The sequence below is a fragment of the Erythrolamprus reginae genome, chromosome 1 (assembly GCF_031021105.1).
Source record: "Erythrolamprus reginae isolate rEryReg1 chromosome 1, rEryReg1.hap1, whole genome shotgun sequence".
NCBI lineage: Eukaryota > Metazoa > Chordata > Lepidosauria > Squamata > Dipsadidae > Erythrolamprus > Erythrolamprus reginae.
In genome coordinates this window covers 106,063,101-106,080,721 of record NC_091950.1, presented here as the reverse complement: position 1 = coordinate 106,080,721, position 17,621 = coordinate 106,063,101, and the positions used below count along the sequence as shown (strand labels likewise).

General features: G+C 36.8%; 1 protein-coding gene across 5 annotated transcripts in view; it reads right to left on the bottom strand.

The window, feature by feature from the left end:
* SHANK2 (SH3 and multiple ankyrin repeat domains 2) overlaps nt 1–17,621 on the bottom strand; it is a 460,235-nt gene that overhangs the window by 299,301 nt on the left and 143,313 nt on the right. For all 5 annotated transcript variants that reach the window (XM_070761430.1, XM_070761447.1, XM_070761457.1 and 2 more), the window contains 2 exons: nt 6,524–6,830; nt 4,097–4,266 (listed from right to left, as the gene is read on the bottom strand). In XM_070761430.1, the coding sequence (XP_070617531.1) occupies nt 4,097–4,266; nt 6,524–6,830 (477 nt within the window). The remainder of the gene's footprint in view (nt 1–4,096; nt 4,267–6,523; nt 6,831–17,621) is intronic.

The following is a 17,621-nucleotide window of genomic DNA, read 5'->3' as shown; positions in this document are numbered from 1 at the left end:
AGTTCTAATGCTCTACCCGATTCATTGTTCTTGTTTGTAGAAGTCATCCTCATAAGAGATTAGATTTTTTTTTAAATAAAAGTTTTGGGATTTTTTAAAAAAAAAAAACCCGCAGAAATAGCATTAGCTTTATAAAAGTGTTGTTGTTTTTGACGCCTCACAAATGCTGTCCCAAAGCGTGTTTTTTCTAGACGCAACTGAACTTTCTGGTTTTTCAACATCTTTTGCCCCTCAGAGCTCAAGAAGCTTCTTGGATGAGAAGCAAAATACCTTCAAAGGAAAACCAGAAAGCCCAACTGCCTCTTGCAAAAGCACCCTTGGGACAACTGTGACCCGGATGACTGAGAATCTCAATAGATAGACATTTAGCTCAGAATGCTGGTTCTGTACATGGAAGGGAGCTGCCTGCCTTCTTTGGGTTCCTTCGTTTAATGATTCGCATGGTCACTTAGCAACAGAATCTTAGAGGGCCGGGACAGTGGTAATTGAGTGAAGTGATCACACTTAACTATTTCAATGACTTCTGAGTTTATTGGGCAGGCTCGATTACTATTGTAAGTCGACAACTACTTCTTTCTGGTTGAGAAGCTGTTGGGGATAGAATATAAGGAACATGAAGGAGTGTTTATGTCTGAAATGTCTGCATTTTGGATATAAACACTCTAGAAAATGTCCAGAGATACTTTACTAGAAGAGCCCTCCACTTCTCCACTCTCAACAGAAAACCCTACGCAGCTAGACTTACAATCCTAGGTTTAGAAAGCTTAGAACTTCATTGCCTTAAACACAACCTAAGCATAGCCCATAAAATCATCTGCTACAATGTCCTTCCTGTCAACGACTAATTCAGCTTCAACCACAACAACACACAAGCACACAGCAGATACAAACTCAAAGTAAACCACTCTAAACTCGACTGCAGGAAATACGACTTTAGTAACTGAGTACTTGATTCATGGAACTCACTACCAGACTCTGTAGTATGATCACCTAACCCCCAAAACTTTACCCTAAGACTATCCACTGTTGACCTCTCCCGATTCCTAAGAAGTCAGTAAGGGGCGTGCATAAGTCCACCGAGTGCCTTCCGTCGACTGTCCTAATGTTTCTCTTTTACTAGTATCATGTATATAAATATTATATCTTTGTATACCATCAATAGGTACTTGACAAAACAAACAAACAAATAAATAAATAAAATATAGTGGTTTATGAAGCTATAACAGCAGAGAGATGTTTAAGGTCAGAAGATCAGGAAAAAATCTTTAGCTAAGATCCTTAACTTTAAACTTAAGATTTATCTGAATGATTTTATTAAGAAAATGCAGCATTTACACGGGGATCTCCAACCTTTTTCTTTTCTCTCTCTCTTTCTTTCTCTCTCTCTTTATTTCTCTCTCTCTCTTTTACATAAGGGCTTGAAAATCTCTTTAAAGACTAATGCACCATTTTTCAGGGAATGGTAGCTGGAGTATGAATTTGCAGCCATCAGCTTTTTCCATTAGAGCAAAAAACCTTAGATCCAGAGCAAATTACGTGTTGAGTACAACAGTGTGAGTAGTGAAGCCAAATTCCTAGTTAAAGTTTTATCATCATACCCTTGAGAAAAGAATGAAAGCATTGCATTCACTATAATTGTGTCTCATGTCTTTTCCTTACTGCCAGAATTATAGAAAAAGAAAAGAGTGTTAGGAGCAACACTATGCTGTGCTTTTCATTTTTTCCCTATATTTCCAAATCTGATGATTTATTAGAATGAGGTTCTCATCATACAGCAATAATGTTATCCATCATAGTTGTGGATTGACACACTAGTGCAACATATAGTATATGGAGGATGACAGATGGAGAAGATTGTATTAGCTACTACTTATTCTTTGGAAATCATTGATACTTTTCTAGTATTGTGATTATTAAGTGAAAAAGCATATTGTTCAGTTTGCTCTTGCGGCAACAAATGGAAATCATGATGGCCTGAGAAGAGTTTTGTGTTATGTTTGTTATAACAGAACATATTAGTTAATCCATCTGTTAGCAAGCAGCTTCAAGAAAATATTTTGTTATTAATATGGGTGCTGCCCCTTATCTATTACTATAATTATTAAACTCTAATAACTATAGTAATAAATAGAGTAGTTGTCTTTCTTTCTTTCTTTCTTTCTTTCTTTCTTTCCATCCATCATCTATCCATCTATCTATCTATCTATCTATCTATCTATCTATCTATCTATCTACCTACCTACCTACCTACCTACCCACCCACCCACCCACCCACCCACCCATCCATTTATTTAGTTACATGATTCCCCATCTCACAAGAAATGACTCTGGGCAGCATACCATTATTCAAGTCAGTACATTAAGTGTTTATTCAACAATGCTATTTTTTGAGACACCTTGACCATATCTTCTCTTTTGCAAACACCCCTCTGCCCTCAATATTTTGAGGGTGTTTTCTTATCAAGAAAATATTTACTTAAAAGAAAGCTATGTGATTGGATAGGTTGATTCAGCACCAAGGACAGCTCTTGAATGTTCATAATTAGCATATAGCTAATATGTTTTTCATAAAAATTAGGAATGATGGCCTATTTGTTGTATAGTCTTTTCATCAGCATAACCAAGATCCCTTAATGCAAATATTAACAATCACGATGAGCTGTATTACCTTGAAAAATAAACAACCTGGTATATAAGGGGTGTGCATAAGTGCACCAGTGTGCCTTCTGTCCCCTGTCCAATTGTCTCTCCTTATCTCATTTATCTTTTCTTCCTTTCAAATTTGTTCACCTATACTTTTCTATCTTTTCTTCTATTCGTTTCTTTAGTTATATTACTACATATCTATTCTCTTCAATGTGTATTATGTATTGGAATAAATAAATAAATATATCATTTATCTCCTAATTCTATACCATAAACACTTGGAAATAGATAAAACTGCTGATATAACACTTATATCCCAAACTGACAGTTGTGATAAGGAAGGAAGGAAAAACGTAGAAGAAAAGTTAGGTAGTGCTAAGTATGTTAAGCCTAAAGAAGCAAAGACTGAGGTGAGACATGATATCTACTTTCAAGCATTATTAAAAGCAGAATATGGGACAAAATTATTCAGAAATTTAGAAAAGACAGCATGAGAAACAATAGGATGAAATTACTAGGAAAAATATTTTGGTTGAACAGCAACTAAAAGAAGTCTCCTGACAACAAGAACTGTTCAACGATGGAACAGACTTCTCTAGGAGATGTTGGACTATCATTTGATGGAGGATAGCTGACAGAGACTCTATAATAGCAGATTATTGCAATGGGGAAAGGATTGGATCATAAAATATTCTAGATCCTGTGACTTTTGTCCAAACCTTACATGATTTTGCAGTTATGTTGCTTGGATTATTTATTTATTTATCCTTACTTGATAAAACCTTGAAGTTGTCAATCAGGTCTTGATGAAATTAATCCTTGCTCCAGAAGCAGTTTTGAAGTTTTTATCTTTAATTGGTTGAACTATTTTCTTACTTTGCTGTTTTCACTTCACATTTTTTTTCCTTTTGCTTTTATAGCAAATGCTGCAGATGCTGTACATTACATTATTACATGCAAAGGGCATGCAAGTTTTGGTCAATGCAATGTATTGATTAGCAATCCAGAAATTTCATTTGAATTTACTTCCGGCAAAGTTTGTTTTATCCATTAACAGTTCTAGGTTGATTTACCTCTTATCCTTTGCAGGTCAAATAGGCTGTCTATATCCTGGGAAGCTACAGCAAACTAAAAGATTGGGAAGTAGCATCATAAGATAATATTTCAACAAGAGAGGAGTGACCACTATCAGGATAAAATTAATTTCAACATCAATAATTAAGTGTAATAATTTTGGAGATCTTATCTTGCAATCATGCCTACTCCTTGAAGACTAGAGGAAAAAAAACATTAACTGTCTTTTATCTGCACATTTACTGAATAACCATAAGCTAAAAATACAGATGTATCCAATAGTTTTATATGGAGATTGGACTGATTCAGTTCAGTGGACTGCATCAAAAATTTGTACATGATTAGCCACGAATTTTTGAAAAGAAAAGAAACTGACCTTTTACCCTGTCGCCTTTGTGCAAATGAATTTCCCCTTCTCCTTGAGGTTGATATGGCTTCACAACAATAAATAGTCTTCCAGGTACAGCACTATACAGTTTGCGTTTTTGACCCTGATAATCCAAAGCAGATATAACATCCTTGTTGGCACTGGGATTATAATTGGCACTGAAAGACAGCAGAATAGAATGCTTTTATTTCATCTTTTCACACTATTTTTAACATATCTTAACATATCTTTTAAACAAACAATTTGCTCCCAATTAACAGCATAAAATCATGAAACATTATCTGCCACCTATCTACCAGCTTAGACATTTAAAAAAAACTTCAGATAGTTTTTTTTAAGGAGAAAAGGCAGTTAATTGCAATTGGTTTGTTCTTTGCACTGAAAGCATCATGAATTTCTGATACATTGGCATTCTTTGGTGACATTTACTAAACTTAAAGCAGCTTTAAAGCTGCTTTCCTCTTTTCCTTCAGATGGAAGGGAAGCGTGTTCCTTAAAAATTGCTGCCCCCTGCAGCCAATGTTTTACCACATTTCAAGAATTAGACTGATATGATTGCTGCTTGCATAAAAAATAGCACAGTGGGGTATAGTGGAGTTCCAGTTATTTTGGGTGCTCAGAGCATGAAAAGATATTTCTTGTTGCTGTATCCCAGTCCACCTTCTGACTGCATAAAGCAGCAGGCAAAGTTCACTCCTGCTGCAAGCAGCATGTCCAGAGTCTTCAACAAGGTCCTTCTTTTTTCCCTTTTAATTCAATACTTGCATTGGGAGAGAACGTTGCCTGTTGCTAACTCAAGTGACTTCTCTGCTGACATACCATATTTTTGGAGTATAAGATACACTTTCCCCCTTTCAGCAAAAAAGGTGAAAATCTGGGTGCATCTTATACACCGAATGTAGCCACTCAAATGGAGCCTCTAAAACAGAGTTTTAAAAGTCTGAAAACAACCTCTCAAATGGAGCTTTGCAAGGCTAATATTTCTGTTCTAGGCTGTTTGCTAAGAACGCTAGCTAGATGGATGCTGGTAGGCAGATTTTGTTTTCTTATTTTCCTCCCCAAAAACTAAGGTGCGTCTTATACTCCAGTGTGTCTTATAGTCAAAATATACAGTAATTATTTTCTTCTTAATTTCCTTCCCTCAATTTACCTATTCCTGTTAAAAGAACTACACCTCCTTTTACAACAAAGCCACATCCATCATTTTGATTTTTTTAAACTCAGAATAACTGAGTTCTTGGGTCTTCTAGTCCAACCCACTGCTCAGGCTTGATAGGAGCCATTCGATTTGTAGTCAATATTCCACAAAATGGGTATAGCATAAATAACTCCCCTCACCCACCCACCCAAAACCCACAGGCTGGTCAATGAAACATCCAGCCTATCTGGCAGCCATTGAAAATGGTTCATAGAGGTCCAGAAACTCCCAATCAGACAAAAGGCTCTGATCCAAGGGTAGATCAATTGGATTTCTGCAGTCCACTCATTTTGAAGGCTCTTCCTTTATGCATGCTAGAGTTTTTCTTTTGTCATTTTCATACTGGGCCATCTAAGTCTAAATGCCAGGCTGACACAGAGATGGATGCCCTACTATGAGAATATCAGAATATGGTAATGGCTATCCTGGAACTGGAACAATGAGGCTGCATAGGTGAGCCATTATAAACCAGCAACACTGTGGGTCAAAATCAGTTCCAAAGTCCAGCTATATGTTAGAAAATCATAGTTATCTCCCACTTCTATAAACTATAATGCTTTTCAAGAAAAACAGAAAAACTACAGATGAGAAATAATTCTAGATAATGAAGTTTCCTTTCCTCTTTCATTTTTGAAATTATAAAGCAAATAGAGACCCACAAAAATAGCTTGTGTTTTTTAGAAACCCTTAAATACATGTCGCCCAAACAAGACTTACATCCCTAATAAGTTTAGAATTTGGAGGGTGCATGCTTATTTACAAAGAGTCTCACTTATGCAACTTTATTCATTTTGAAAATGAACAAAGTTCCTTCTGTCTCCTGAGTTTCCACATAGAGCAGTAATATTAGTGAGGGGAACAGATACAAAATCCATAGTTTATAGAACAAGGGCTAAGCCTAAACTCTCTGTGTCAGACTATCAGAGTTTACAAGGAACTAGTCTGGAAAACTTACAAATTCATTCTTGTTCAATTCATTCTTGTTTAACTCCATGACAGCTTCTCAGAATCTTGCAAGCTATTGATAATAATATCTATATCTTATGTTCAGTTACAATTCAGACCAACACAGCAGGAAGAAGCATTTATTTGAATCCTTATGTGGGATGGCAAATACTTGTGTTGAAAAAGATGGCATAGAGGATGTGTTGTAACAAGAGACTTGTAGAAATTAGACTAAAATTCTCATTTTAAAAAGGCCAACAGTGCAAAGTTACCTGATGTGCCGTTGCTGCTGGCGCTTTGCATCTTCTCCTTGCCTATTTAATGATGGAGAGCGGCTTCGAGAAGATGAAGTGTAACTTCCTACAGTTTTCACAGTTCCATTAGGATTATTCTGCATCTGTTGGAATAGGTGAGGCGAAAGGCTACGGTGTGAAGAGGGTAAAGGGGAGGCTGACCAGTCAGGAAGATTAACGTTCAAATTGTTATCGCTATTAGACCGAAGCAAGAGGCGAGGTGTGGCCAAAGTGGTGTGAGGTTTCCGTCGTCTGTTTGAGTAGGTGGGAGCCTCTCTGAATGGCACTGCAATAAAAGAGAGAAAAGCACTGATCCTTTAAAAACACTTATCACATCCTGCAAACATTTCAGTAGCATGTAGTATCCTTTTAATTTTTCATATAGAGCAGTGATGGTGAACTCTTTTTTGCTCAGGTGCCTAAAGGATGGGCACACGCACAATGGCATGTGCCCATATCCATAATTCAATGGCCTCCGCTTGTCTATGCGCACACAATCCCCCTGCACTGCCTCCATGTTTCCAAACTTCTAGGTGGCCTATTGAGCCATTTTTTGCCATCCATGTGCTTTGGAGGGTTTCTGAAGCCTGGGGAGGGCAAAAAACAGCCCAACGGGTAAAAACAGCCTCCCCCACCCTCCAGAAAGCCAACAATCAGTTGACCAGCACACACATAGGTTTGCCATTATTGATATAGCACATTAAAAGTAAATTGCCTATTCGGGTGAGCATTGCAATTGTTTTTAGACAGAAATTCAAATTAAAAACCATTTCTACTGGAAAACTTTTAAAATGAACCAGATTTAATGAGATTACCATAATTTTGTACTCATTACAGGTGTTCTTGGACTTATGACCACAAGTTGGGCCAGCATTTTCATTCCTAAGCAAGGCAGTTGTTAAGTGAGTCAGGGCCTACTGCAAATCCTTCTTTGCCATGGTTCTTAAGCAAATCATAGTTGGGATTTGCAGACAGTCATTAAGTGTGAGGACCAGTCATAAATCTCTTCTAATTTCAAATGGTTACTAAATAAATGGTTTTCAGTCAAGGATTGTCTGTATAGATAGAATTCTGTAATAGTATCGAAATATTGTTCAATTATTGTTCACCAGTTGCCCTACATATAATGGGGTAAAGCCACCTTTCTGATCATTCCTAAAAATGGGAGAAAGTGATGGCAGGATTTAGGTGGGAGATACCAGAAGGTAGGACAAAATGAAGCTCCCTTAATACTAGGGCACCAGTTGCTCTGTCTCTTCAGGCAAGCTCACCCAAACTAATTAATTATAGCATTGTCAGGCCAAAGCCATCATTTTGAGTTGGGGACTTTGGCCTACCACAAGCTAGAATGTAGTATACTTTAGTACTGTGGGAATTTGGGAGGGGTGGTTGCATGAGAGGGAAGAATACTAGCCACAACAAATTCTTTTCAGAGATTCAAGGTCATCCTTTGTTCAGCACTTGCGCAGAAGTCGATGGGAGGTTCGTGGATGTTGGGAGAAAAAGAATGGTCCATGTGATGAATTTGTGGGTGTGGGGACTTAAACTGGTTGGAGAACTCTACGGGGAGTTAGATTCGGGTTCCTACAGTTTGTGTCAAAATGACTGTTAATAAATTGGAACTTGGAAGAAAGCCAAACTTTGGACTCTAATTTATTTCTCGGATGTTAATTGGAACACTGACAAGCGTTTGCTCTGGAGTAGCAGCTACATTGAAAGTTAACCACATGGAATCCACGTGGCATCATGAGAAACAACAGAAGAGGTGAGATCTCAGCAATCTTGTTTGTGAAAGGGATCTGAATTTTTATCCACAGAACGATCATTATAAATGTATTGGCTTTGCATGATGACTTATGTTCAGGAGGCTACCCAGCATGAAATTCTCACCTTTTCCAGAACTACATGCTGTGCTGAACCCACAGAAGCTATGACCTCTTTTAAACACAGCCAAAAATGTATTTCCACTGGTGAATCTATTATGGCACCTGTTAAAGAATTTTCGATTAACTTCACTCATTCTTACTGAATCATTGCACGGGGGGGGGGGGGGGGGCTTAAATAAATACTCAGATTGTTTTTAAATATTAAAAATTATCAAATGAAAAGTAAAAATAAAATCCTGGAAAGAAACATTCGGAGCAAGTAGAACAATAGCAAGTAGAACAAACCCTACAAAGACAGGGTTTGGAAAACATTATTCACAGAGAGTAAATGAGAATGAAAGAGCTTGTAAGTGGGTAAGAGCTGGGAACATCATTAGCACCTGGCTATGGCTAGAAAGAAACTTACTTGGAGCAAGTTAGAGTAATGAAAAAAACTCTGCAAAGACTTAGAGCTTGGGAAATATTCTTCACAGTCAGTAACAATGAAAGAACCTGCAAGATAACAGCTGGGAAGATCATTAGCACCTAGTTAGGGCTGGGGGGGGAAGGCTTCAAAAAAAAGCTGCATTCAGAGTAATGCATGACCGGCAGCTTAAACCGCCGGCCAAAATTGCCCCCGGAGCAGGGTGACGCTGCTGGTGGCTCCGTTGAGCCCCAAACTTCCGGTTTCCAGTGAAACTGGAAGTTCAGTTTTGGCAGCGCGTGCTGGGCTTGGGGGAGGTCCTGGATTGCCCTATTTAAGGGCGGTCCGAACAGGACCTCCTCCTTGCTCGGTGGGGACTCGAAGCGAACACCTGCCCACCCTCCGCTATCAACAGTGTGTCTGAAAGAGGTCGCTTCTGGGCCAAATAGGATTTTTTTGTGGCCTCCCCTTTAGAGGCGGCCGTTTTTTCGTCTATTCCACACTGACGGTAAAGATGGAATGGTTAGGGGGTGCAGCGCACATAGATTTTAGATTTAGGTTTCCCTTTGGTCACTGGGGTTGGCAGGTTAGGGGCAGAAATGGGCAGTAGAAGCTACCACGTATGCTCCTTTGGGCATCTTTTAAAAAGGTGATGGACTGCCTCTCTCCAGGAACTAGAGGTTATCACAACGTCGGGGATTGGAGAGAGGATGCCTATAGGACTCACCGGATCCAATTTCCTTTGCGGGATTGGAGAGTGAGCTCCTCCCACACGCCAAGGGGCGTGGCTCGGATCCAGGTGAAGGTGGCTACCTTCACCTGGTTCAGCAAGAAGTTATGCCCAATGTTACCAAGGAAGGTTCTGGCAGGAATTTCCGCCCCATTAGTTTTTGGCCTCTGCAGGTCCTTTGTTATAGTTGAATTTAAATATTTAAATTTACGTATTTAAAGTTACATTGTTTACATTTATGTTAATTTAATAAAGTGACCCTATATTTAATCCATACAATGTCTCAGCATCTTTACTACACTTCCGGGGCAATAAGACACACCTGAATTTTCAGACTCTTTTAGGGAGGAAAAAAGTGTGTCTTATACTCCCCAAAATACGGTAATTTTATTTTTTATATACGATCTTTTTATATTTGTGTAAGCTGCCTTGAATCACTATGTGTGAATAGGTGGCAACATAATTTTTTTTAAAAATAAATAAGTAAATAAATCACCAAATTTCTACGGGGTTGCGAATCTCTTCAACAACCTAATAATTAAAACATTTTGGCATTTTTACAATAGTTGCAGGATAACACCTTTACAATTTGCAATCTTCCCAGACGGCTTTTAATAAGCAAAGTCAATGGAGAACGCCAGATTCGTTTAATGATCACCTGATTTACCTAACAACTGCGGTAATTCACTTAACAACTATGATCCAAAAAAATCATAAAATTGGGTCTGAGTCATTTAACCATCACCTTGCTTAGCAATCAAAGTCAAGCAGGCATGGCTCCCTTCCATACAATACATTACACCACAAGGCAAACTAAGACATTTGGAACCTGGGTTTTGAAGGCAAAAGAGAAATAGAATTTTTTAAAACTGAAAAAATAAAGTATAATATCTAAAAAGTAGTTAGTGTTCGGGGGAAATGAAAGGAAGAGGGAAATGCACTATTGAATGCTTCTGTTTACAGTATATTTTGCGTTAGACCATATATTCATGAAACTCCTTTTAAAAAAAAAATCCTTACTTTTTAAAGATGCTTATGCAATAATCGAACTAATCAAATCTCTAAAAGCAACAAAAAACCTACGCCGTTTTTCTTTCTTTCAGAAGTTAAGATGTATGTTCCTCTGGATGGGGAAACAATCTATAGAAAAAATCTATATAAAAATCCTGTAACCATTTCAAATAATTCAATATAAAAAGAAAAATAGCCTAACTGTTCCACGAAAACAGACCAGACATATATTGGGCGTAGAGAAAAGCTAAAAGTTTTAACAACTTTTAACAACTTTCAAACAACTGGGGCCCTCCGAATCTCAGACAGGAAGGTTGTTCTATGGCGCAGGTGCTGTAACAGAGAAGGCATACCTACGATATCATACTGATTAATTAAAAAACACCTTGGGTATGTCTTTTGGAGGTATGTTGGCTCTGCTAGAACAGACCAAAGGCTAAAGGTTAAAACAACTGGGGCCCTTCCTGCATCTTAAGAGGATGGTGTGAACTTGTTATCAATATGTCTCTGGCAAGCCTCGTAGATGTCAAAGACTTGTGTCTATCATGATGCTGTTATGCAATTATGTTGTTACATAATACATAAGTATTAAGTCCTGTATTTTTGTGACATCATGGCATATGGCATCATTTGTCTCCCTTGCAGAAAACCTTGTGTTCCTGTTTTCAGCCTTTTTTAGTAACTAGGTCATGTTGGATTTGTGGATGCCCTGAATTTCTGCTTCTTAACTTTTGCAGAAGTAACCACTTTTCTATTTTCATTGGTTAATGAGCTAATGTAGTTCTGATATGTTCATAAAGATTGATGATTACAGGTATCAGTATGCACTGTTTAAGAAACATCATCATTTTATTCAATAACTGAATTTATTTAATTATTTCAAATAGCCAGGTACCTTTTGCAAATAGCAACAAGTAACAATAGCCCTTGAATGCAACTAATTTTAGTCAATCTTAAATGTGATCTGGTTAGCAGCTAAATGGAGGATGACCAAGAGATCACAGCAGTAGAGACTGAAGATCATTAAAAACATCCTGGAAAAAGGCAGTGGCAAACCATTACTGTATTAATGCCAAGAACACTAGGAATGTCCATGTAGTCACTCAAAACTGAGTATGCTTCGTGAAAGATTTTACCTTTTTTAATAACTAAATTGACCTACATCACTTCAGAACAAAATCATTATACCTTTATTTTCTCATTTAATACCTTCTGGACAGTGATTCCATTTTATAACAGGGAAATGGCATGTCCTGTGTTTTTTTTTTGTTTGAATCCTTCCAGAACATGTACTAGCTCAAAGACCATCCATGTTTATTCTGCATTAAATGACGTTTCCTCACATATTCTGGATTGAATTCCAGGATGTTTAAAACAAAACAAGAAATGTTGACTCAGGAAACATCCACATGAATAGTTTTGTCAGCTTGAGGGTAGCTGCAGATCTCAGTCCATAACATCAGCAGTCTTGAGAACAAAAGTAATTCATTTCTAGCTCAGCAACATTATATTTGAAAGTCCTGTAACTCCATTTCCTCCTATAATGAACTTCGCTCTTACCCTCTTCACAGTTCTAGCATTCATATTAAGGGTATAGTAGTCAGAAAGCTTTGATGTTTTTCCATTTTTAGTAATTGAAAAGAAATGAGAAGAGGTAAAATGGGTGACAAAATGGATTTGTCATATTCCCCCTTTCTTCTATATGAACCCAGCTAATAAGGACTAGACTACTGGTGTGTTTCCCCTTCGCTATGATTGGACATTGCTGAATAAACTGCTGGACCTAAAAACACTGGCTCCTTGTTTCACCATTTCTGAGTCAAAGTCACCCTACTTCCAAGGGTCTAATAAATGAAAATACTGTAAACAGTGTGGAAGTGCTGAATTCAACAAGTTGGAACCAGACTGCACTCGTTTGGATGTTGGTTGGTGCTAAAGGACAAGGGAAGGAAGAGCAATTTTTTTCTATTCTCTCTTTTAGCCTGCAGTCTCCATTGTCATCTTCTCTTCTGGAGTGATCTTCCAGAACATTGTGAGAAGGAACCTGGAAAGCTGCAGAGGAGAACAGAAAATCAGAAGAAGAGCAACCCTGCTTCCCTTCTCAAGGAAAATGTTTCATTCTCATTCTCATTCTCTCTCTCTCTCTCTCTCTCTCTCTCTCTCCCTCTCCCTCTCCCTCTCCCTCCCTCCCAAGGATTCAAACAATATACAGATCTCAGCTTAATTCTACAGCGAACAACAAAAACAGTAACACAGATTTAATCTATAGAATCCAATTTAATTTTCTCCTAAATTGTACTGTAAATCCACAGTAAGACTCCTACATTTAAGGAGAAACAACATACCAAGTAATTTTATTTAAGAACATATCGTCTCTTTTCTCACCACATGGCATTATTATTAGATTTTATTACTTTGTGGATTATTTTCACATTTTGTTCAAAACAAAACCTTCTTTTAAATATTAAGTTTAAAATGGGTGCAGTTTTTAAATGACCGGTGCACATAGGATAAATATTGTAAGAAAAATTAAGGACACAAACAAGCCTCTTCACTATGTTTTCCTCTCTTTTCCCAATATAGTTTGGACAATATAACTGGACAGATATTTCCAATCTGCTTCCTACAGGTACTATTTTTGTAATAAAAATTCACGTGAAAACTTACAGAAGAGGAGTACACATTCTACAAGTTATATAGGATTGTTTCCCACTTTTACATTCATTTCTTTTTCATAATGATGTTTTAGATGATGATATATAAAAAGCATCCTTCTAAATAATTATCATGATTATAAATATTTCATAATCTCCAAAATGTTCTTCCACCAACATTTAATAATATATTAAGGAATCTTTTATACTTACTAAAAGCATACATTAGGAAACAACAGGATTTTTTAACACACGTAATAATTCAAAAACATACCAAAGCGAGCAACTTACAGGCAAGTGCTTATAATGAGTTGTCTAAAAGGAAATGTAACATAAAGGAATTCTAGAAAAAATACAGAAGGAATTTACTATAATTATAGTAACTAGCAGACCACATTAAGCGTGCAGGGAAAAAAAATAGCAGTTTTCAAGCATCAAGTGCTTTGTGATTCAGTGCTTACCTTCTTTCTTTGTTAAGGCATTTAACAAAGACTTCATTTTTCCTTTTACTTAAGCAGCAATCCCCTCATTATATAACCTTTGCTGAAATGAACAGGAATAAAAGCTACCCGGTTTCTATACTATTTAACTGCCTGAATTCTGACATAAGCATCAGATTTCTGGGCACTGTACAACTAGAAGCATAGCTGGGCATCCAGTTTCCAACATTCTGGTGAAAAAGCCCACCCCACATTCTGTCTGTCAGCTGGGAGCCAACTGTGCGTAAACTGGAGCTGCTCAAAAAACCTTCCTGCATTTCATAGTATTAGTCATGTGAACACCATCGGCAGAGTCTTTCGAATGTTCTCCCGCTTTTGTAAATAAGTCATTTATGAGTAAGAAAATAGGGACGACTGAAACAGAGAGACAGCACAGACCTAACATAGATAAAAATTCATTCATTTTTCCCCTCAGGGCTGCATTTCACAAACTAAGCAGAAAAAGCTTGAAAGAGAGAGATACAGGACTGATTAAACGTAATCATCCTTAAAAACTATAAATCCCCCCTGACAAGTTACAAACAACAATGTGGTCTACTGTACAGGTAGCCCTCAACTTACAACCGTACGTTTAGTGGCTGATCAAAGTTACAATGGCATTGGGGGGAAAAGTGACTCGTGACTATTTTTCACACTTATGATCATTGTAGCATCCCTATAGTCCCATGATCAAAAGTTAAGATACTTAACAACTGGCTCATGTTTATGATGTCTGCAGTGTCTCTGGGTGATGTGATCACTTTTTGCAACCTTCTGATAAGCAGAATCTTTGTAACTAACTTAACACCTGCGGTGATTCACTTAAAGGGGGCAAGAAGGATCGTAAAATGGGACAAAATTCACCAAACAGCCTCGCTTAGCAACAGAAATTTTGGGCTCAATTGTGGTCATAAGTTGTGTTGGATACAATTAACTTTTTTGAGTTTCATATTCTTCTTGTTGATTCATATTTGTAAAAATGCAGGGTCTTTTTTATTCTTCAGGTTCATTAATTAGGTGCCATCAAGGTATTACCTCATAGAGACCACATACAAATGGAGATTCTCCAAGATAATCACAATGATGCTACATCCATTGTGACTTTAATGAAGTGCAGCTATTCAGCCGTTGGTCATTCACTTTGCTTTCTTTGCCAGTATATAAGCTTTTAAAGAGAGATGTCCAAAATATAATAATCTGACCTTGGTCATTTCTGTTTTGAGTGAGAAAGCTGAACTAATTTATTGTATGAGCCATTTGATACCTGTCTTGACTATCTTTGGTACTCCCAGAAGTTTCTTCCAACATCAAAGTTCAAAAGCATCAATACCCTTTATATGCAGTTTCTTTTTTTAAAGTCTCATGTTTGCGATTCTGATTTTTGTATGAGGGCTATCCGGAAAGTAAGGTTACAAAGCATGTAACTCTCGCAGGGAATGTTCATGGGGGAAGTTGATATTACTATGATGTAGCGAGAAGCCAACGGAAAGCCAGTGGAAAGCGGTGCCAGTGGCCAGTAGATCTTCGACTGGCATTGTGATGAAGGTTAGAGACGAGTGGCCTCATTCCGTTTCCCTTCAAGCGGACAATGTAATACGCTACCTGAATGCTAAGGGCATGAATGCTGTTGCGATGGGTGCCCAAGATTTGTGCGCGATGGTTGCCCAAGATTTTTCTCGCCGATTGCTGAGTTTAAAATTTTTTGACTGAAGGAGAATGGGCATGGTGCTGTTACATTGATAATGTTTGCTCTATTGTATGGTGATAAACCCAAGTTTCATTTCCTGTCACTGTACACTTGAGAAAAAAAGCCTTACCTTCAATCTCAAAATGGTCAAGAAATTCTTGGGCAGCACTGATTTTGTGCACTTCAATAAACATCTTGGGCAGTGTTCATGCCCTTAGCATTCAGGTAGCATATTACAGCGCACACTTCACACTTGGAGTGAAACGGAATGAGGACGCTCATCTCTAACATTCATCGTAATGCCAGTCAATGATCTACTGACCACTGGCACTGATCATTCTGTTCCGCTGGCTTCCCACTACATGATAGTAATACCAACTTCCCCTGTGGACATTCCCTGCACGAGCTACATGCTTTGTAACCTTACCTTCCAGATAACCCTTGTATGTATGTATGTATGTATGTATGCATGTATGTATGGAGAGAGGGGGGGAGGGAGAGAGAGAGAAGTTATGGCATCCAAATAGTTTTCCATGGCCTTTGTTGCTATATTACCCAATCAAGTGCCACTCAATGGCATATTTATTGATATAAATAGGGAGACACATTTTCTTTTTATGTACTACACATTGGAAGTGATATAATCTACTATATTCCTTATTAAGAAAACTGAGGTATAGTTATATAAAAATGTACTTGTACTTTCAACCACAATATTAATTTTGTAGTGTGATAAAAAAAAAATTGGCCTAAACATGAATAAATTGATTTATTTCTCATTTATTACCAATTACTGTACTAATAATATTCACGCTTCAACATTGTCTGCCTGTTGTTTGCAGAGTATGCACAATTAAATTCTGGAACTTTTAATTGCTAGGATGTTTTCTTTAGGAATTAAAAAAAGGAAAAATATAATTCATAGGAAATTAAATATTTACCCTCTATATTTCAGATACAATTGCTGCAAAAAACCAGTAAGCATAAGTATGTAATGCAAAGAATTTAGAATTCACTTAATAAGGCAGTGTTTATGTTTCCCTTAATTCTTCATGAAACATCTTTTTCTAAATTTTAATAAGCTACCTTATTATTTTTAGGTTTGGTTTTTAAACATCTGATATATAATTTTATAAAATGACTCAGAATAAAGATTCCTTTACCTTAAAAATGCACATGAAAATTAAAAACACACAAACAGATAGTTAATTAATTTCATTCCACATTCTCTTACAAATTCCTTTATAATAAATATAAATTAGATGTTTTTACTACTGACTAGGTTTGTTTGCATTTCTTTACCTATTGTATTTGGTAAAAATATAGACAAGGAGATGAAGGATAACAAATACGGTAATCCAGTGCTGGCTGACTTTTAAAGTAAGTTTGTAATTAATTTTTGGAATGCTGATATATGAATACAATACAATTTTTTTAACTTTTTAAAATAAACTGTATTAGTAACTTTAGTTATACAAAAATAATAATAAATCAAATGCTCCCATCTTAGTAAAAAGGGACCAATATCTTCTAAATAGCATACATCTATGATTTACTTCAATAATGTATCTGAAACATTTACGTTCATCAATATTTAATTCTTATTTTATAATTTGTGGCAGATTTGTGTTGTGCTACCATTATATAGCATAGCATAGACTAGGTTGTCAGGCTTTAACCTTTGTGTTCATACACAGGCATATTCCTATCTTCATCTGCCAAATAATAATTAAGCCTTTGAAATAAGAATCACAACATTTTTCCAAAATCACCCACACGAGACTTTCATAGTGACACTCGCATGTCAGCACACTGTGTAAAATCAAGACATTATTCTTGTCACAGTTTCAGTTTTTGCACCGTTGAAAAATGAACACAGATTTTTAAAAATTAATATGAAGAATGAATTCAGAATTTTTCATTTGTATGGTTCAATATTTTCCCTACACCTTCCCAATTACTATCTCTTCCAAAGTCATCCTTAAATAATAATATACACGTGAATATGTTTTACTGAATTAATTTGAACCCAGTTACCTTTCTCCCTCCTCCCTCCATGGAAGTAAATCCACAGACTTTCAATGGGATTTATGAACAGAACTGCTTGAGGAACATTTGCTATTACATATTTCTGTACATACAAAAAATGCTGGTAAAAATCCAGTATAGTTTTGGGGTGGAAGAATTAGTATCAACATTTGGTTTTAGGAGAATGCCCAAAACATTT